The sequence below is a fragment of the Halictus rubicundus genome, chromosome 16, assembly GCF_050948215.1.
Source record: "Halictus rubicundus isolate RS-2024b chromosome 16, iyHalRubi1_principal, whole genome shotgun sequence".
NCBI classification, from domain to species: domain Eukaryota; kingdom Metazoa; phylum Arthropoda; class Insecta; order Hymenoptera; family Halictidae; genus Halictus; species Halictus rubicundus.
This window is the reverse complement of record NC_135164.1, coordinates 6,680,566-6,703,671: the sequence shown is the minus strand read 5'-3', so window position 1 is coordinate 6,703,671 and position 23,106 is coordinate 6,680,566. Positions and strand designations below refer to the sequence as shown.

General features: G+C 43.8%; 1 protein-coding gene across 1 annotated transcript; it reads right to left on the bottom strand.

Annotated features, from left to right (window-relative positions):
- Positions 1-4,489: 4,489 nt before the first annotated feature.
- On the bottom strand, positions 4,490-7,083 carry Emc (Basic helix-loop-helix domain-containing extra-macrochaetae). The gene has a single exon (XM_076801732.1). The coding sequence runs from the start codon at positions 6,511-6,513 to the stop codon at positions 6,133-6,135; it is 381 nt and encodes a 126-aa protein (XP_076657847.1). The 5' UTR covers positions 6,514-7,083; the 3' UTR covers positions 4,490-6,132.
- Positions 7,084-23,106: the final 16,023 nt, after the last annotated feature.

Sequence of the window (23,106 nt, the reverse complement as noted above, 5' to 3'; positions counted from 1 at the left end):
CCTGCACGAATGTTTTCGACGTCCTCTCCACGATCGTTTACAGAATTGTTTTACATCGTTCTTTCACAGAGTTCTTTACTATTATTTTTGTGTATCTTCAATACTGGAAGTCACGTTTGGATTTCAATTTCTGGTTGAGTTTCGAATCACTGTCAAGAGGATTCAATTTACAGAATGAAAAATGTTTCCTTATGCTCTCTCATAAGATTGGTTATTAATTCTACATAGATGATTGCGTGTAACAAAGCTGAATACATATTGATATGTACCTTATGGATAGAACTGTAATTCTACAGATCTTTGGTGTTTTATTTACATTTAGAATTTAGTGTTAAGTACGTCACTGTGAACTTTTACCATTTTTGAGAGATCTTCACAAGCATTTAAATCTTTATAATCTCGGTTCTTGAGGCAAATGCTGCTCCAGTTAATTTGGAATTTAATAATTCAACAACATCTAGATGACGAGCCTGAGAAGATGTCTTACCCAGCAACATAGAAAGCTGTGCATTGACCTCTGTTATGATGCTTGCCGATGACTACCATTTATGAATGCACAGGAGAAAACGTATGCTAAGTCTGCTTTCTCCAATATGCTGAGCAATTACTGCGTTCTTTGGCACCCACCCCAATCAATGAACGACTAGTGTGATATATTCTCGACCAAGCCTGGGTATATGAAAGTGTAATAGCAGTATTGCAATAAGACAAATAATTGGAATCTACGGTAAAATATTTTGTATATGTACGCATATTGACCATCAAAGTTATTCTCAACTAAAGGCTCGATGGTTTCAGTTATATTCTTAAGTAGCCCTGTCGGCTTTAATGCAACCTTGACAGGAACCACGGTTAGAGCAAAACTCTTTGAAGGTAATAAAGCCATGCTCTCCCTCAGCTAGTCCTAATCTCACAACATCTGACCGTATCAAACTCCTAATACGCAGAATAAAGGGAAGCACACATGCATTAATCGCTTCCCAGCATTTTACTCTCAGAAATATCTGTCTCCTCGCCACGCGAATTCGGGACAAATAGATCCGAACACCTGCCATTGAAAGGATTAGCTAGACACAGCTGTGCTGTACGTACCGCGCGATAAGAATTGAATCTCGAAACACAATGGATAGATACGTGTACAATAGTTTGCAAAACTGGATTGTGTTAGGTTCAAATTTGTTGATCGGCATCCTTGTGCGTAGAATTTTTGAAAATGTTACTTTCTACTGTTCTTTCTACTGTAATGTTTTTTCTGTTATTTCTACTTTCACTACCTCGAGTTTTAAAATGTTAACAGGGGCATTGGAATGACCATGCAGAAATTAGAAGAAGAAAATATAAGTTTAGAACTATTGAATTGGAAGGAATCAACGAACATCATTAAACAACAACCAGTGTTTCTGTCCAATGTACCACTGAAAATTTGGATACCTAAAGATCAGGATGCGTTGAATCGACTGTAGACAATATTTGAAGAATTTAGAAGAATCGTAACTCCTCTTAGAAGCATTGACATTATGCAGATCATTCTCTCAATCAACCCTGTCTCAGAGAATCACCCAAAGTCCTAAAACGTTGATTTGCTTCTACAGTGTTTAATACTAAAAATGAGATTTGTAGGATTAAGTCCTTTCCGGTCTCGGCTTCGCTAACAGCATTGATCGAATTTTCTATATTTTAAAATAGTTGCCACCGCGTTAATCATTGGCTGGATGGATGATTTCTTCCCAAGGGATTTCTGTCTTGTCGCGAACCGGCAATTCAGTCCCACGTCGCCTCGTTAGGGCCTGTGTCTCGGAAGAAGATACAGGCATAATAGCTGTTCATCCCAGCCCTATCACTCCAGATTTGCAACGTAGCAGCGAAGCGGACGGTTACGACGACTGTAAACACATTTCAGGCGTTTTCTTTCGAAAAACAGGTTATAGAAAAGTGAGCTGGGCATAAAGCGAGCGTAAGGCGATGTCACAGGCAACCGAGGCGATCCTTATCTGGATCGATCAGCCCGTTTAACTTCCTTGTGGGAGGGTTTGCCGCTGTGACACCGTGAGTCAGCCTCCACTTTCGTTATTAGCGTACATCCAGAACCCGTGCGCGAGAGAGGGAGAGAGAAAAAGACAGAAAGTGGTGGTTCGCGTCGGAGAGTAGTTTTGCCACCCCCTAGCCATTCTGCGTTCCCCCATAGCTCCTCGCTATGAATACGAAGTGAGCCTCGAGTGGCCAAAGGGACGAAAAGCCGCGGGGACACGCAGCCAGTCGGACGGAATCAGTTCCCTGGGTATCCCGTGAACCCGTGGTTCCCAGGAACGCGCACGCGACCCGGGACAGGGAACACGATCAATACGAACTTTGCGAACTCCTACACCCTGCGACGATACATCGTCCGCCTGTGCTGTGGCCAGGCCCTCCTTCAACCAGGACAACCACCGAGAGACTCCTCCCTCGCCCGTGTGCGTGGATTATTACGTACACGTGTGCTCATTTAACCCACCCCTCGTCAGACTCTGCCTCGCCGAATATACACGTCATATATTACATAACATATACCCGCGATAAAATATCCTTCCAGCACACGTTTCCGCAGCACCCATCAAGACAATTCTGCCATTCCCTTAATTTTTCGTCATCCCTCATGCACGCTCCTCAGGAATTACCGCACAAAATTCCGCGATGTTTCAACCATTTTTGTTTCACGCTTTTTTGGTGTTTTATTCGGGATATTGTGGAGTTATTCAGGATTAATCGAAAACGAATAAATTAAAGTACATTCATAGAGAAACGTCACTGAATTTTCACAGTACTTAGGAACAAATGAGTGTATTCTGACTAGGGGGTCGTATCAGGAATTTCTGAATATATTCATTATTTACCTGCGGCTATTGTATGATCAAACGACTATCGTGTTGTGTATAGGAAGACCTAAGAACAGTAGGAAAAATGTAACAAACCACTAAAGACCTAATATACATGGATTAATTTTATACATGGATTTTATATATCTGGTATCTAATTAGAAACCTTGAAAGTGATCTTCGTATACTATACAACTGATAATGTTTTTTCATACGATCAATAATTTATTAGCAAGTTCATGTCATCGCGGTAGGAGACACACCTTCATATGCAGCCACAGAAGAAATCGAAAATTCCTTCTTGCTTAATGTCATAAATAGACCTTTAAATAGATCTTTCTGCGAAATAAAAATTCTATTACAAGAAATAGAAACTAAGTAGAATGTTACTTCTTCGCTGACTGATTTTAATGGATGAGCAATAGTATACCGAATTTGAAATTTTAAAAATTTTCCTACAATTTCTGTCTCTTCAATTTTACTATAAATGTATAAAGATCTATGTATTAAGTCTAGTCGTAAATCTTAGCGACTTGATTTTCGTTTTACTGAGTTAGTTATTTTAATTTTATCTAATTTTTGTGAGTCGCCGTTCAGCGTAAACCGAGAATGGTCGAATATTAATCGGGAATCTTTTGTGCAATTCTTTTGTAGGTGTGCAAGTGATAATATTTGAAATTCGGCAGACGTATTTTTGCAAGCGACTGTGTGCATTGGACGAGGATGAGGATGAGGATGAGGATCGTTATGGACGAGCTTGATAGAGAGAACCGAGTCCTTTTAGGAATCGTCTTCTACCCGCTCGTGAACGTCGTTCGCTGACGGAGGCTGGTTTTATGGACGCGAAGGGGGATGCTCGTTTTTATCCTCCCGATTGTTACCGCGCCGGGAATCATTACAGAATGGCCGAATGACTTTATCGCTCGGCGAGGTTTACGATGATTTTCAAGTTACTTTAGCTTCTCCTTTTTCGTCTGGCTCCGCCGAGATTAAAATCGGGGAGGCCACGATAACGACACTGTGTGCTCAGCCGGTTATCATTTTTCGCGAAACTGCTTTTAATTACGAATCTTCTATTTCATAATGGAAATTACAGTCCCCTCGGCGTAACTCACAGTTTCGTTCGCTCGCTATTCAGAACGTGCGAATGGTTGTAACTCTTGTCAAAATTGATACTGACGTTAATCGTCTATCTAGAATCGATAAGCGAGCCGCAATTGAAGTACAATTAATTTACCAACCGTGTAAATGTAGAAAGAAACGGTGCAAGCAGTTTCTTTTGATACTTTCCAAAGTACGTTTACGCGCGTTGTAAGCCAACTTTGTTTTTCGGCCGTTTCGCAGCTGCGCGCAGTTTTCTCCGCGAATACACCGCGCACCTAGAAGGAAGTGCACCTTGTCGAGCTACATTTTTACTTTCACTTTCTATCAAATCGTCGACGAGCTATGTCTTCCTAGACGGTCGGCTAAAAATTACTTTCTACATCTTGAAACTGTTACCTTCCTCTCGACGATCTGAAGTTTTACTCCGTATTTTATGATTGGTGAAAAATTATTTACGTGTTATTTTGGAACATTGTTTATTTTCCTCGGCTCTTTGCATCTAGAATGATCATGGCTGGAATGATTTACGTAGAGAAAACACCGATTCATTGTGAAATAGTCTGAACAATATTGAAAAATTTCGGTATCAACCGATACAGTAGTTATTCGCTACAGCTCGTGAATTTAAAATCTGATATTTCTCGCGTTCACGGTGTTTCTTTTGTTTATTGCATTCGAACGTCCAAGACGAGGGGAATTGACGTGAGAGAGGTCTCTATATCAGGTACAGTCGCCGATGGTCGCGCGATAATAGATTCGTACGGTCGTCGGGGGAAGGTGTTGCTCTCGAATAAAGAATCACAGACGCAGAGGTAAACGTGTGGACACAGTTTGCATTTATTTCGCGTGCGCGAGTGTGACACGCCCGCGCGACAATATTACTTACACTTTACAGCCTTTCAGTCTTCGCGAATATACAGTTAGTTAGAGACTCGTCTTCAAGTTGGAGATCTCCGGCGGTCGTTCTCGCGAATTTTTTAATTATCCTTAATCTACCGGAGGCTAATCACGGGCAAAACAATTTTTCTTCGGTTTCGGAGTTTGCGTAAAAGACCTTGGCGACGGTGAACATTGCGCAGCAGGGTCGCCGAAGACGTGGAAATGGAAGAGAACCGCGAAAATGAATCTTTCTGGTCAGAATGAACAGACCATCGGAGATCTCCAACTTACAATATGAAAAGCAATAACAACGATAATAATCAAGTAATAATAATAATAATAATAATAATAATAATAATATAATAATAATAATAATATAGTATCGGCAATTACCATTAATGTAATCCATAACGCATATGATTCGTTTTATTATCTACAACGGGTGTCGAAATAATACAGGGCTGATCAACGCGACGATAAAAACATCTCTTCCGTACGAAATCTACGCGAAAGAACGGGTGGGGGGGTTCATTCATGACTGGTTGGGCAGGATGTGCACTGTTACGTGACGGGGCCAATTAGATTCTATGATCTTCCATAGGGGCGTCGACGAGGAGGTCGTCGAGCGTTTCCGAAAAATCTGAAAGCGACATTTTTACCGTCGGAGATCGAACAGGACGGGCCCGAATCAGTCATGAGTGGCGAAACGAAAAATATACACAAGAGATTGAGAGAGAGAGAGAAAGAGAGAGAGAGGGAGAGAGTCCCAACGGTCGTGGAACGCCGAGTTTCGCAACCCCCCCGGAAACGAGGCACGAACAGGAAAAATCCATACCGTCGTCGAGGAGGAAACGAGAACTCGGATCGTCGGGCACGGTTTAGCGAGAAAGAACAGCGGGAAGAAGAGCGGTGTACAATAATAAATGGTGCGAGGAATGCGGCGAGTTTATGTACAAGTATTTACATCTTTCCCCGGGGAGAAAGAGGTGTTCGATAAGCCACGAGGCCCGCTTTAATTCTCATCCCTTCGAAGAACGCGCGTCTCGAGTCCCTCGGCGCCCGGGCCTATTTCCTAAGCTGTTCGAGAGTCTCTCTGTACACGGAGGGAGGAAAACGATGTGGCGCGGCAAGTCCTGGAGTGATGTCCTGGAGCGATCCTGGCCGAGGAGTCTGGGGCTCCGGTCGTTTCAACCCTCGAGCCTCGAAGCCGGTTCGAACACGGTCCCGAGCGAGGTCGGGAAAAGGTCGGCTGCTCGCGGCGACCTGGAGCTTACTGGAGCTGGTGCGAGGAGCCATGTCACCGTTCCGTGACCAGTCCGGTGATCGTGGTCGTCGTCGTCGACGCGGTGGAGGTGGTGGGCGCCGTCGTGGCCGCGTTCAGCAACGGCTGCAACGGTTGCCTCGGGGTGGTCTTGACGATACTCGACTCGTGGTTCGTCTCCTCGAGGGTGGTCTGCAGGTCGCAAATGTATTCGATCACCCTCTGGATCACCTCGAGCTTGGACAGCTTCCGCTTCCTCGGCATGTCCGGCACCAGGGATCGCAGCTTCGTCAAATAAGCGGCCACCTCCTCCGCCTCGAGATCCCGGCGGGTCCCGTTGATCCCGAGGCTACTGTGCAGCACACCCCTGCTAGGTGGTACCCTGCCACCCACCGGACTCACTACCATCGCCTTCATTCTCGGATCCTTTCGGTTCTCGCACCTGAGGAACACACGGACGAGGATTCTCTCGTTCGAGGGGGCGGGGGCCGCGGGTCCGGGGAAACCAGAAAGAAATGTGGGTCGTTGATTAAATATAGTCACACACAGGCTCTTCTCGACTCGTTATCTGCCGGACGCCGTGCTGCACCGTACACGCACCCCGTATTTATCGATCGAACCAACCCGCCGATGCGACCAGCACCAAAGTCGGTTTCCCGTTCGGTTCGATCGTGTCTCGCCGCTTTTTCGGTTACCGTTTCCTCAGGTTTTCTCCTCTCCTCGGCGTTGCGTTATTTCCTCTACTAGCGTTGCGCACGATCCTTTATTTTTTGTCACTCACACACTCTTGGCCAGGTCTCTCTCTCTCTCCGTTGTTTCTCGGTTATCGCGAGCCGATCCCACTACTCGCGTTCAACATTTTCCGGTTCAACTGTCCAGTTTCTGGTGAATTGCGTCGAGTTAATATCCAGACACACAACCAGTGCGCCAACAAACAGCGATACGATATGCACGACGCTCTGTCGACACGATACTCTCGACGGATCGAAGTCAACTGGCCTCCGCCCCTCACCTGCGAGCTTTTATAGCCTTCCCCCACCACCACGACCGCTACCCCCGCGACGCCTCCACTACTTGTACGGCGCAATCGCTGCCCGAATAGAATAGCGTTGGACTCGAATTGCTCGCGAATCCGATTTTTCTGTTCCATTTTGTACCCGCGTTTACTCGAGTTGATTCTTCTATTCTCTTCTTCTCGCGAACGAGCGCTCCTCCTTTTTGCGATCGATTCTACTGGAAATCGAGATTGTCAGGAGACGAAGTTTTGATTGTAATTGGAAGCGGGGAATAGGCTGACCATTGTGCTCATTCGAATCTATAAGAGTTTGTTTATTTATTTTCAGGAAGACTGACTATTAAGGGGGCCGGCATGGTTTGAAATCCGTATACGTATGCAAGGGTGAAAACCTTTTCAAATTACCGCTTCAATATTGCGATGAGCAGTTTAGAAGTGGTCAATTGTGTTTCCTAAAAGTCCAATCTACGTCTGTGTAGAGCCCAAATTGCGAATTTCTACCTCACCGTGGAGTAATTTGTAATATTCGGCAGAAAATTCGAATTCTGAAGCAAGTATGACGTCACAAGATGGCTGCCGCTGAGAGATTCTCCTAATTTCGAGAGATTTAGTGTTCGTATCGAAAAAAGGCTCTATACAGACGTAGCAAAGACATGTACAAACACGGTGGTATGCATTTTTAATTGATTACTTACTTATTTAAGACGTAAAATGTCAAGAAAAAAAGGCACAGCGTAACATAGCGTGACAGTCAAGGCCAAATGCCTGCTGGCCCCCTTAATGTAATGTTTTTTGATGTTTTAGCCCGACAAATATTTTGGAAAGGGAAATCAGCTGATCCCAGATGTTTCAGACTGATTCAGAAATAGAATTTTCGGCTACAAGAATTTTTCTGAATTTTAACCCTTTGCACTCGAGTGGTGAGTCTGAAGCACTAGAAATTGTTGCGGCATTGCTTCATAGAAATTACAAAAAATATTACAATGTATTTGTTACATTACAAAATTGTATTTAACAGATTACTAAACATTTAGATATTATATGTGGAAATCGGATCAGTTTCGTATCAATAAAATGAAAATATTCCAAGACGGAAGAAAAATTTAGTTTTAGAATGAGAATAGCGTCGAGTGCGAAGGGTTAACATTGCCTCAACCGCAGTACCACGCAATCTCGGGTCTCTGATAAGGTAGAAAACCCTCGGATCAAGACAATTCGAATCGCCTCCATTATTCTCAGGTTCCCAAATATCGGGACGAAAAGGAGAGCAATCTTCTGACAAATTTTGCTTCTTTCCCCTACTCCTCTTTACGCCGTGCCAACTTATCAACGTTCTAAAAATTCCAACAGAAGCTACCACCGTTCCTGAAACAATCAAGGATAATGGTTTGACATTGTACTAGAACCTTGTCGCAACCTAGTTTATTGCATGGAATCCTCGTTCATTACATACTAGCGATTCCCACCACAAGTTGTCAGCATTTCTGGAACTGGTGAGTATCGTGGTGGCTACGACCTGTAATTGGTTACCTCTTTCGTTGTACGACCTTGATTTCTACATTTTCAGTCCCGTTTCGTACAACGAGCGAGGTCCTACCGTACCGATAACAGTTGGTATACAGCACCAACGGTCGACGAGATCCAGTACAACAAACAAACGGTACGAAAAAGGCACTAAGTAGCAGGTGGGAGGTAGGTGAAGATGAGCGGTGTAAATTTAAGCGTTATTTGATCAAACTTAATTGAGCACTACTGTGATTTGCAGGAAAGACCTGACACGGAGTGCCGGCAGGAATTCCAAACGCTGTATCTTCCCATATTGGACTGGGAATTGCTGTAAAAATTGGAAGGAACGACGTCACGTTCGGAGAATTGTCCCATCGACGGTGCCAATGGTGGGGGTAAATAGTGGCGTCGCGACGTCTGAGGCAGACTACACTGTAGCTTGGTGACGTCACTCTGAGTACAGTGTTTGCTCTATTATTGTATTTTTTTTCTCTATTCCCACGATCTGCCAATGCCGGCGGTGCTTGTTCCATGGAAATGGTCCGGGTCGAAGCCGACCGTAGCCGGGGGTGTTTGACGACCATGGGACTAGAGGCGTCGGCGGGACAAGCCGGGCGTGGAAGAGAAGGGCAACGCCGGGTTTGGGGGGCCGAGGGGAGGAGGTGCGTGAAGGGTCCTGGGTGCGGGTGGAGGAGAGAGGAGGGGGACGCGACCATTGTTGAACGTCCGGCGGCGCCAGCCACTAGCCATCACGGCTACCACCACCGTGACACGGTCGCACCACTACCAACCGGCGGGACGGCAACCACCGTTCTCGTGTATGCTCATGGTTCACGGGCTCGCTCGGCGCTCTGTGCACCGGCAACCTGTACACCATGATTCCGGCTACGGTTCCGTTGTGTAGGTGTGTGCGTGCACGGTACCGGGTCCGAGAGACTCTTGCCTTCTTGACTGGTGTGCTCGCGCGTACACCGGGCAATCTCTCTTCCTTTCTCGGAGCTCTCCGTCTTTCTCGCGCCGGATAGCTCAGCTCCGTCTAGCCTGCTCGTGACTCTGGTTACTCGGAGTCTCGTTACCGGTCGGGACAAGAATCCACCCGATGTCCGGCGCTACGGACACAGAACGAAGAAGGGAGTCCTTTATTCGCTGCGCCGCCGAACGAGTCCCTCGGGAGGGCCCCACGAAATTGCGAGAGAGAGAGAGACCCCGGCACCGAATCCACCCGAGGTGCGGAATCCTTCCTATCGACTCGGATGACGGTGGTGTCACGGGACAATGGTTACTTCGCGATTTCGCGTGTTAATACTTCGGAAATACGTATTCTGAACCGTAGTACGAGATACGGAGTCGGCAGGGTAGAATAACAGGCTTTATATACAGTTTTGGGGGTCCGAAAGGGCACGTTGTCTTCGACGATGAGCCTTGCGATCCAAAGGGCATCTCAGTGATTGTTCTATGCGTCAGGAGAAGATGACGCGTACGGTGACCAAAGGAGCAGTTTACTCTATGCGTCGGATAGTTGATAAGATTGTCTTCACAGTGGGCTCGGTCCGATTTTTAACCTTTGCGTGGCCAACAACCGGCTCCCCAGGCACCCGTTCGATATTCCCTTGGAAGGGAATCGATTTTCATAATCGCATATCATTGTGCTCGCTGAGCGAATCGACCTATGAACGGATCAATTGTCTCTGAACAAGTTGGTAGAAGGTATCCAGGTCTCCAAAAATCGTGCACACATTTTTGCAATAATCTAACAGTGCACGGACTTCGATTTTGAATTTTCTTGCGCAGAGAAATACTCTGTCTCGACAGCGTAACGTATCGATTGGCATAAGGCTCGCGAATCACGTATTTCCCGCACGTTTCCCGTTATCCTTCCTCTCAGTCGCCGGCTTCGCGCCTTCGCTTTCAACGGCTGAAAAAAATTTGCTTTTCATCTCGACTGTTCGCCGTATCTGAAGTCTTTATCACGAGCGGATTTCTCGCGCAATCAGGCGCGGCACCGTTTACGCTTTGCATTTTCGATTATCGCGCGAATATTTCCATGCCCGCCGCCGCGTTTTCTACGTTCACCACGTGCTCCTCGCACGTGCGAACACCGCTCGGGAATCCTGTAAAACACGACATTGTTATTTCGCCTCGAGGTAGCTGTTCCTCTTCACCGACTATCCCCGCTTTATCTTCCGTTCGATCCGACATCGCACCACGTGTCTCTCTTCCGCACGATATTTCTAAATAAAAAACCCGCGAACGTTGCTTGCGTCTTAATCACTGGCATTAGTTATTCGGTTTCAGTTCGATGAAACTATTACGACCGCCTACCGCAGCATCGAGCTTTTTAATAATAGACCTCGGATTTTACTCGCGCGTGCACATTTGCGAGATGCGGAAGAACGTGGAATTCTATCCTCGTTCCGTTTTGCTGTTCGTGAGGTATTCAGATTTGTTAAATTCGACGCTTGAATAGGACGAAAACGAATGGGTAGAGAAGGGAAAATTTGGAATTCACTGTTGCCTTATGAAAATGGCTTTTGTTACAATAGGTTCTTGAGCGAAGAAAATCGTGGAATAATTTGCCGCGAAAGCGTCTCGGTAATTCCAATAACTGTAGAATTGAAAATCCGAAACCGGTCATTTGATGAACGATGATGGTGTTAAAGAGCGGCGGGCAAAAGGTTAATTCGACACCGTCCCGCTAACGAAGAGCAAACTCGTAGAGCAACAGAATTTTCCCACGTGCCTAATACGCTCAGGTATCGTGTAACAAACCAGAGTAAACGGTTTCATAAGCTTGTGGAATTGAAAAAAAAAGCGGATACGATCGTACGTACCAACTCCTCCCTAAAATTGTGCAGTATAAAATCCTGACGAAACGATAAAACGCTCGATAAATTGGCCGGATAAATAGTTAGATGCGTGCAGGGACGTAAAAATAGAAAGGAAATTTCGCAAAAACCGCGAGGATAATTCGCTGGCTGTACGGCCGCGAGGAGGACGCGTTCATTATGCCGTCATTATCGGCAGTGATAGAGTGTTCGCGGCTATCCGGTCGTATCCGAGGCTACCAGTTACGGTGCCCCATCGAGTCGGAGCCGGCTCGAATATACCAATTTACCTGTCTCGGAACAGCGGCTGGTTATTTAACGTTTCTCATGGTAATTAAGGTTGTAACGCGGGATAGATAATGCCACGGCGATACACGCCTTAACACTTTAGCCGTAGCGTAATCGAGCCGCCGAGTAAAAACCGAGACGAACGAGGTGGGGAGGGTGATCAATTGAACAATTAATTAACGGGATTAAGGAGTTTAGAGGCGTACCGGGATCGTTAAGAAGCGACCGGTATCCATGACCCCCGTAATGACAGATAAACGCGGGCTTGTATCGAGTTCCAATTACCGTGTACCGCTTTGTGCCGAAGAGGAGCATGCCGGTAATAGAGCAGTGATACACCCGGTGAACGTATAAATAAAGGATTTCGGGGGGGGGGGGTCATCGGTGATATCGCCGCGACTCGGGGCCACCGGTTTCGTCAGTTTATTTATTCCCCGGGTCAAGGGAACTCCGCTTCTTAAACCGAAAGGTCAAGAAGTCAATGAGATCCGGTTGGCCAGGTATGTAACCGAGCAAGTGGCCGAGTCTCACGGGCGTTTCGTTCGATTTTATTCCCTGTAATTTTCCTTCGAGTCCTCGCGTTACCTGACCGACCGTCCGACAAACGTCCCAGCGTTATAAGACCGAGCTATTTGTCGCTGCGACAGTGAAGTCTCGATATATGTCAGCAACACGTGGCTCGCCAGCGTCGCGTATCCTGCAGGAGACATCCGAGGCCTTTCGACAACTCCGCGGTAGTGGGGATAATTTCACGACATATACAGAGAAATCACTGTACATAAATTGTATTTATTACTCGGTACTTCTGGTGTTAAAAACATTTTCCTCAAGACCATAAACACTGTGGATAAACGTACGCGTCGATCTTCTGTTATTTAGATAATTAAGTGGTCTGTTTAGAACTCTGAAAGTTAAATGCATAAGATAGGTAAAGGGTGTATAAGTCATCGTTAGTCCGGGCGCCATAAGTGGGCCTACGTCAAGGACTAGCGTTCGAGAAAATCCGCTGACACTTTCCAGCCGTATCCCCGGGTCGTAGAGCAATAAATTCGTTAAAGATGCACAAGGAGGCCTGCTTAAAAATGACATCACCTAATTCGAGCCTAAACCCAGACTGAAGTTGGAGCTGACGACGCGACAACGCAACGCATCGGTGTAAGAGTCAATGCCGAGTCGACCACGAAGAGTTGACCCTCGTTTCCATTTGGGACAAGTAGGTTCAACGTTCTTGCAATGTTCGCAGAAAACGAGGAGTAAAGTTGAACCGTGAATGAAAAATCTACCGTAGATTATCGTAGAGACTCGAAGCGAACTGTGGTCTGCGTGTCGTCCCCCGCAGAAAAACCAGTGTCCGGCGTTAGGAACCGGAATAGTAACGCGTTACATGAGAATTCCAAGGAATACCAACGAGGCGAGGAAGCCGGCTGAATGCCGAACACGTAGCTGCTTTATAACCACCGGATCTTCATTGACTCCGGATGACTCGAGCATAATTCGAAATTAACCTTGACCGACAGGGTGAAGTGTAATACCTACAGCGGGACGCATACTGCTGCAAGAATTTCTGCTGATTTGAAACTTTGGCAGAAGATCTACATATCCTTGGAGACCGCATAAGAATTTTTGCATATAAACATAACGACTTAATCCGAAGTTATGGCGATTCGATCGGAGCGCCACGCGGAAAACGTGTTTGCTAGCTTTTCGCCACGCGGTTTTATTTCAACTTTTTGAAAAATTTTGAAGAATTTTCCTAGTCTGTTTAAAATTGACTTGATAACATTCACTGATCCTCGGAGACCGTAGAGTAATTTTTTTTTACCGAAAAGTAGCGATGCTATCCAAAGCTATAGCAATTCGATCGGAGCGCTTTGCAGATTTTTCATTTGGCGCAATTTTTCTTGAAGTTTTTTAATGAGAGATCGTCAATTTCTACTAATTCGATCACCGTAGGTGTGTTATTTCTCGCGTATGTGGCCTTATATTTATAAATGCCACTACACACATACAGAGAAATGTCCCTCGTCCCATTTTCCAGCACGTTCGAGCGGCACTTGATCACCGCTCGACGACACAGCCACGGTGTTGCTTTTATTCTGGAGTCCTGTGAAATGACGGATTTCTTCGTTTTTAGCTGATCGAGAACGGATCACGGAGAGCAAATGAAAAAAAGAACCCGGTCGAAGCCGATCGATCGATTCACGGTCTGATTGACGGCGTTCGAAAGCGTACAACGAAATTGCATTTGCACTATCCATGTCAGGTTGTTGTGTACGCACCACTCGATTCGTTAGTTTATATTTAATACCGTCTCCCGCTTCAGTTTACGAATTTTCCACTCGAGCCATAAGCTCTCTCTCTCCCGAATTTTCTGTCCTCTTGTCTCGGGAAATTCTATTGTCGTTCACATTATTCAACCAAAATAATCAACGTCTCTTTGCTACGGTACATGTGTGATAAACAGATCCTGAGAATTTATACAAATTGAAAATTTTGCGCACAAACGCGAGGAAATGAACCTTTATGATAGGTTTCAATAACTTTAAAAATAAATACCGTGCAAATTGTTATTGGGTATTACCACTCTTCGAAGATGTTTTGACGGCTCATTACTGTATTCGTTGTGGCCGCATCGTGAAGCAAAGTTCGTTTCGTGAACGAGACTTCAAGGAAAATAATTATGTTTTTCCAATTGGCATTGCGTCGCGTGGACTGCATTAACTTTCAATAAGTCTGACGAGAGGCGGGCAAAACACGCGCAACTCAAAGTCTCGTAATTTGCAAACAAACGCGAAATCAGCAACGCGATGACTTAAACTGGCACCGATTTAGCATACGAAATGCCATGCTCGATGCCGAGGAAAGTCTTCGGCGACATCGATCGCAGAAAACGATCGATTTCGAACGGTGCTCGAAAGATCCGATCCGAGCCGCCTTGCCGAGCCTTGTCGATCGATTTCGCGGACGAGATCGCGTTTCGTGGAACTGGCGATCGATGCTCGCGAAACCGGAAGTCCTCGTTTGCTCGTTAGAAAGTCTCGTCGAGCGTCGCTTGCTTTCGTTCGCCGCGAGAACACCTCGGGGCGATCGGTTCTCATAATTTATGCGGTTTCCTCGGAACACGCGCGCCCCTCCTCGGGCAATCGGAATACATAGTCGATTAACTCGTCGATGCTCGAAAAAAAAAAAAAAAGATTTATGCAACGGCCGGGGCGGTTTACGGTTTATTTAAAACGGCCGCGTTGCGTCTGGTCACGGTTTAAAAACGTTGCAACGCGTTGCGCCGATAGTGTCGGCCCCGAGGAATGCCGTGGTTATTTTCGATCCAGTTCGAATCCAGTTCCTCGTTACGTATCGAGGCGATTCGATTGCAAATTGTATCGGGTCGCAGTCAATGAAACGTCTCGGCCGATTTGCATAATGTGATTTATAGTTACGACGGTCCGGCCCGTACCCTTTTATCGATTCTCAACAAAGTTCGCCCGTTTTGTCGGCATTCTTGACAGAGCTGTTGCCCTTTGCGGCCCTTTCCACCGTCCCTGCGATTCACCGTGGCACCGGTTCTTGCAACAATCGGGCAATAAATCAGATTTTTTGTTTGCAACCTGTATCCCAGATCGTCTCCTCGCTTCGACGCGTTTGCGACTGAGAGGTCGCGCAAGGCCATTTGACACGAGGATGGCAAATTTAGAAAATCTATAGTGCGAATTTTATTTTCTGTGCATGGAAAAAATTCCCCCTTAACACGTTGACTGGCTGAATTTTTACGGTTAATATATTCATTGTATTAAATGTGATTAGGATCCGGAAAATGCAAGATGGTTGGAGGACCACTCAGTATCGTACATTTAATTTTTTTCTACTTTTATTTCATTAAATGAGCCGTTTATTTTGGAAGTGGCCTAAGTCCACTTATACTTAAATTGAGATATTTATGGGTTTGTGTTTCAATACAATTAAAAATATATTTTACAATTATTAAGTGAATAATATGTGTTTTCTCACCAAAAATGGAGTTAAGCCACTTTCAAAGTTAACAACCAGATTCGTTATAAAATTTGAAAGAGTCCATTCGACATAATTTAAAATGCTTAAGATTGAAAAAAACAATACTCAATTTACTTTATACATCTTTACAACACTTCAAAAACACAATTTATGCAATTCAGGACATTTTCTAACTACATAAATTACATAACAACTTGCGTAAATTACATAATAAATTATATAATAAATTACATAGTAAATTACGTAGTAAATTACATAGTAAATTACATAGTAAATTACATAGTAAATTACATAACAAATTACGTACTCCAAAAATGTTATTCATATAAAATCCTCTTGTTTCATTTCATTTACAATAAAGTTATTACCTTTCCGGCACTTTTTGACAATGTCCTTCGGACAAAACTTGTGTGTCCAAAATTATCGCATATACTCTGAGTACACTTAACCGCAAATGTTGCTTACGACAGTTGACTTGAAGTTGTACACGTAATTACGGGCAACAAATAATAATTGACAAATGGACTTAGGCCAGTTTCAAAATGAACGGCTCAAAAATAACTTACTTGGATTTTATGGAATTTTTGAGGTTCGGCAGTGAAAGCGTTAAAAGTAGTAGCTATAGCTAAGGGGTGGATATTTTCTTCGGCGATTACTTTGATTCGACAAGACACAACCACGCTTGCGATAACTACATTTTGATGAGGCGAAGCGAAGTTCCAGTTTTTCTGTTGACCGAGAAGCGAACGGCGCGACGAGCAAAGAAAAGCGGAACGCAAGCGCGACGGCTGCGGACGCATTCGTCAACAGCTGACTTCAGTGCTCGTCGCGATTATCTCATGCATTATGAATGATTCATGAACAATCGTGGTGTTGGCTACGTGGCCTGCTTTTGTAAAAATCGTAGATTTTCCTTGGTACCGTTTCCAAGAACGATATTCTCGACGCGTCCCGTCGCTGCTAGCGCGAACCGTTTCGAAACGAACAGGCACAACCGACACGACGATAAACGCTCGAAATTTTCATGGCGTGGCTGCGTGAAGCTCCTACAGTGATCGAGTGATTAGAGCCACCTGCACAATCAGTCGACGGCTATACATTATAACCAGACTGCGGATGTTAAGCCAATTTCCAATTTTTGCAGACAAACTTGGAATGGGAACAGTCTCTGTGGACCCAAAACAAATGAAAATCGTACTAAACTCTATTGAATTATGTGTCACAGCATTTTTTGAAAATTTTCATACGCCATACACGCATAAAGATCCGCAGTGTAATTATAACTAGAGTATCTCTATGGAAAATAAAAATGTTCTAAGTCAATTGTAAGAAGTGGAAATTATACAAAAATGAGTTTTTCCTTCTAATAATTTCACTGAATCTAAAATAACGCGACTCTCGTATTTTCGTCTAACGTCTATACACTTTTGTGTTTTCCTGTAATTATAACAATCAATTTTTTCTGACAGCCCTGTAGTCAATTCTTATTATTTCTTGTTGATTGATATTTTTTGTGTAATGCTTACATTTGTTCGCTGATTTGTACAGAATTTGAACCCTCCCGTTTAACATTGTATATGTTTATAGATTTCCAAAAGTCGGGAGAATAATTTCAAGCGACCGTAAGATCTTAATTGTTCGAGGAATGTTGACGACCATGGACAGTATCTCCATGCAACTCTTTCAAGTCTCTAAGGTTGAAAACCGACGAGTCAGCAGAAGCAGAAAACAAAAATACGTTCACAACGATTGTGAAACAAATAATGCATCTCAGGTGTTCGAGATCGTTATCTCTGTTTGAATACCCGTGAGTAAATCAGCAAAGCCCCTTTGTAACCGGACGATATTGGATTTTTAGAGAAAAATAACAAATGATTCGCAGTTACGTAACGTTTATTACGCCTCTCTGTAGAAACGCGTCCCTGTACACAAGGATCTGCTTTATCAACATCGTGCACAGATAAACGCTGCGAAAAGCGTCAAGATATCGCGATAAAGATGCGCACGACCGCAGAAAAAACTTTAAGCGAATCGTTGGAATTGTTAGAACCATTAGAACGTCTTTTACGTCCGACCGTATTGTCATGTATAGACGTTGTTGGAATTGTATCAGCTTTTAATCTGAGAATTTCAGCCGACATTTATTTCACATTTAAACGTCATTCGAAACATCGAATTGCCACGTGAATCGATTAACGTCGACAAGACGAGCGAATGAAGTCCCAATTAAAATACAAAAGAATTATCAGCTGAGGTAACGCGTTATTTGCAGTAACAATTTTCGATTCCCACGTTTCCTGCATTCGAAATTGAAACGCAGCTAACCGAGGCGTGCACGTGTCTAGCGAAACATAATCGTCGAAGTTCGCGCGACGCAAAACCCGACTACGTGCTAGAGTACGGCCGACGGCAGGTTGAAAAGATATCGACGTGACTGGCCAGCAAAAAGAAAAGAAAAAGAAAAACTAAGGATTTAGCTGGGCAGGGAAGCAGGGAAAGTATAGAAGAAGCTAGTGCTCGGATCAGAAGTAATTGTCGGCCGGGTTTGCGCGTGATTCACCGCGGGGAAACGATCTAGCCGGATCGAGACTCATCCAGGTGTTTCGGACGGCTGTACTAAGCGCGCACTCGAACGATTTCCGTCTGCGGACAAGCAATCGACTTTATCGAGCGAACGCGATAAGAAATCTGGGTCCCTACGCAACTCCTTTCGGTACAGGTGAACCGAAATTCCATGAACTTCCTGCGGATAAGGCGCACCGGCGAGATAACGCTCGGCCGAAGCTTTGGTTCCGATAAACAAGACGGAGCCGATTTTTCGTGCCGTGGTTTCTCGCCTCGTACGATACGCTGCACACTTTATTTATCGTATCGCACCGAAGATTGTTCGATCATTGTTACTTCGCGCAAAGATCCGCGGTCTACTGCGTTACTACGACTGCAGTGTATCTTTTAATTACTAGATAATGGTCTTACTTTGAAGCTAGAGGGGCAATTACTGTGGGGGGCACCAGTTGCTGTACCTATATCAATTATACTTATTTTTAAAGCATAGTGAATATTAACTCCTTGCGCTCGAAGCTATTTCAACTCCAAAACGAAGCGTTTCTTACGACCTAGAATATTTCTCTTCTATATATGTTTTTACTCGTAGAATAATGCAATGTTTAGTAATTTGTTAAATACAAACGAATTTAGTATTGTAAAAAATATTTTGAACAATGATACAGCAATTTTTGGTGGTGCCTTACACGCACCATTCGAATGCTAAGGGTTAAAAAAGAGACATATAACATACACACAGGCTCACGAAAGTATTCGAACGCCCTGTAAAACAGTATAAATTATGTGCAAAAAGGATTTTGAAAAAATTGCGATTGGTAAGAATTTCATGAGAAAATAAAAATGGCACCTTTTACAACTTTTTTATTTGCTCTTATAATTCCTAGCACTTGCAATTTTTTCAAAATCTTTTTTGCACGTCATTCGGTAAATCAATTCTTCTAATTGCTAAAGAAAAATCAGGTCGTTCGATCCAATTAAGAAAAAGTTATACTGTTGTATAGGGCGTTCTGTATTAATATAGAACAAGGCTGTGTATGTTGACTGATTTGAATGAAAAAAATTTAATACCTCTTTCTTCAATATTCATTATGCTTTCAAAATCAGTATAATTAATATAGGCACAGTGATTGGGTCCCTTATCCTACTGTGGTTCATTGAAATAATTTCAGCGTCGAATCAGCTTTGATTCTACAGAATCTCATCATTTGCTTTTTTGTGGCTACTCAAAAATGTTAACACCAAACCTACCAAGGTCAAAATGACCGGTTTTCTATCCCACAATTATGGAAATTATAAAAATTCACTTATGGAAAGTAGTGGAATAAATATCCTTGTCCAAGCATTTATTCTATTGAAAATTACAGACAATCTGAATAAATTTAGGGTTGCTATTTTTACAAGGCGATATTTACCAGGCACCGTTAATACTTAAGTGTTTAATGTTAAACACGGAACTCTTCGGTGTTACTGTGGCAGGGTCCTGTCGAATAATAACAGGTCTGCCGTTGCGTTGGCGCGCTGTCCATCGAGATAGCTGCGATTGAGAAATCGTTCTCCGTAAAACATAATTGTATCGCACCGCCGTCATAACTCGATCGGGACCGAGAATTAAGTCAGATAGTGTGATTGATAGGAAGCAAATTATGACGCCGTCAGTATTTACAAACACTCGTTTAGGTACAACGATACGAGCACGTTGAAGCGGGAAACATTTATCAACGCTCGGACAAGTGCGCGCGTACTTGATCGCTTTTCAACCGGACTTTCGCGGAAACGAAACTTCTCGCGACGAACTTTCATTTTTTTTTCCCTCCCTATCGACGCAATCCCTGCTGCCGGTATCTTAGTTTTATCTAATAGTAAAACGATTAAATAAGGTATAACATAAGTCGAGTCTACAGAAAATCTACAGAAAACTACCGTAAACCGAACTATCTGCACGTCATCAGGACCTAGTGTTCCTTCTCGAGAAATTTGATAATTGATTATTTCTCATTTCCCGAGAAATTTAAATCTAGGAAAATTCTTATGAATCTCATTTATTTTATAACGCATAAATTCTTGAATTCTCTTAAATTCTTATTTAAAACTTTAGAAAAACTGAATACTGAATTGAGTAATGAGTTTCTCGTTGTTATTAAAGAAGAAATATCTAAAAGGAGAGACAAGATTGTCGTATCCCTTATGAAATATCTGCATAATCTCCAGAGTCTCTGCAAAAAGATTCAGAAGATACATTTTTTTATGTAACATCCAAGGCAGATATGTATAAAATGGCAAAACAAATTCTAAGCAGACTTTTTGAAAAATATAACCATGATTCTTATGGAAATAGTGAAAAACTTTCAGATTCTCAGAATGAGGAACTATCACTGGAAAAACAGTTAGAATTAGAAATTGCAGATAGCCTTCAAGAATTTAGTGTCAAGAGTTTAGCGGCAGAAGAAAACAAATTCCGGACTCTAACAAAGGAATTCCAAATTTTTCAGTCCACTGGAAAAAGGACATCCAATCTTCAGCAACTTTTGGATGTTCTGTATACGATAAAGCCAACATCCGTACAAAATGAAAGAAATTTTTCTACGGCTACAGATTTCGTTACAGACAAAAGAAGTAGATTGTCTGATTCTATATTAGACGCATTATGCTTCTTAAGAAGTCATTTCAAAACAAAAGCGTAATGTTTCACTTTATAACAGTTTGGTAAAAGTTTCCCAACAATATTTTTTTATTTTATTAAAAATTCTCGAGAATTCTCGAGGATTATCGAGCAATATAGACTTATTTCTCATTTCTCGAGAAATGAAAAATGTTGAGAAATCAGGAACACTGCCAGGACCCGATCTTTTCGCGATCGAACTCGAATGTTGATCCCGATGACTATCGAATGGGTTTGACTAATCAGTTTTCGTCGTCGGCGTTCATAAATCACTGTTCCCGATAAACAGGTGTACCGCGCGAATTTATCGCTTCGCTGTCTCCTTCCTTTACGATCGAGTCGTCAGGTGTGCACTCCTGTCGCGGCTGACGCTCGAGCACAATTTTCCGCTTTTCGCCTTTTATCTCCTTCACCGTGTCTGCTCTAACAATCCGAACGAATTGCCAGTGGAGATTCTAATGTCCAACAGAAAACAAAACGAATAAATTACAGGACTTCCTTTCGAATCCTCTCTACACAAGAAACTCGAATCCTTTTTAGACTCGTGGAGGTATTCGAGTATTTCGGAACCAGTGAACTCCTTTTGGACTCCACGGATCTATACTGAATTCTACAGCCCTTTCATGGACCCCGTAGACTCTCTTTGATCTCTGTAGACATTCTGTGAACCTCCTTCAGATCTATGAACACCTTTTTCTATAATCTATAAGTTTCTAAAGTCGCGAGCTTATTAGACCCCGAGCTTTCCCCGAGACTCCTGGATCAACAAATCCTTAGATCCGTGGGCTGTTTGGACCCAAGGAGCTGGTTGATCCCGAGCTTTCCCCGAGTTTAATGGATCCCGAAGTTTCCTGGACCCGCGGTCGATCCCGTTTCTCGGCGAGTTCGAAAAATATGGTCGGCCGATCTTCTGGCACAGATAATTAATCGCCTCGTCTCGATACGAAGGTCGAGACCACATAATAACGTTTCGCGACGCTTTATGATAAACCGATGGCTGAAAGGTTGGTTACGTAACTCGGCGAATGACAGTGCGCTTTCGTCCTATTATCTCGGCGCGAAAGAGACGTATAAATTAACGAGATTTATCGACCGCCTTAACACCTCAAGCCCCGCCTGTGCGTTTACAGTGAGTCACGGGGCGTTTGTTCGTCGCGTGCTTTTACGGGAAAAAGAGAAAAAGAAAAGAGAAAACGGGACGAACAAATCGTTACGCGATGTTTATTTGCTCGTTTCTGTCGCCTTCGGTCTTAGGATCCTTTTGTGATGCTTCTGAGTTCTGAAATCTTCCACGGAATTTCAGCAAATAATTCCAACTGGATCCTGCGAACAAATGCGCGTGAGTCACTGTATTTTTCTCTGCCGCTTATCGTAATGCGCGGGCGTCCGTTTTCTTAAGTGCAAATACGCTCGTTTTATTTATCGTCGCGGCGTTATTATTAGACTGCCGAGCCGCGCGCGAACTCTCGCTTTAATCAATTGGTTCATAAAAATTTCAAGCAAGACCAACAAGTTCCATCACTCGCGTCGCGAAACAACACAGATAAAGTGTCAACCGAAAAAGAAACATATCAAAAATGGAACGGACGTTCACAAGTTTGTGGAAATGCATAAATGTCCGCGGTACAGTTGCTTCTTCTTTACATTTAGTGGAAATAAACTCTTCTCTTTCTGTATAAAATTATTTTAAAATCAATTTGTAAAGCCCGGAATGCAGTTGACAAATTGAAAACAAATGGAACAGACCTCCTATTTATACCGGATGTGTAGTTCCTGTCAGAAGCGCGTTTCTTTGAACAAAGAGGGCAATTAAAATAGTTAATGCTCGCGGTTGAAAATTTAAAGGCGCGCTCCGAATTTGCTGGGGGTTGCGGGGGATGAATGGTTCGACGCGTGGCCGACGATGACACAGTTCAATTAGCCGTTGCAGGAGCCGGGACAGTCCTCGACAGAGTGCACGCGTATATGCATTCCCTGCCGGTCCGCGATTTGTCGCAAAGAAAGGCTAGAGTATGCACCTATAATTAGCGCAGTTGCGTGCTCGCCCCCTTCGAAATCGGGCCGGCGAGATTGCGACCGGTGAAACTGCGCGCATCTCTGCAGCTGCCGCACATGCATGCACCGATGCACCGTGCACGAACGAC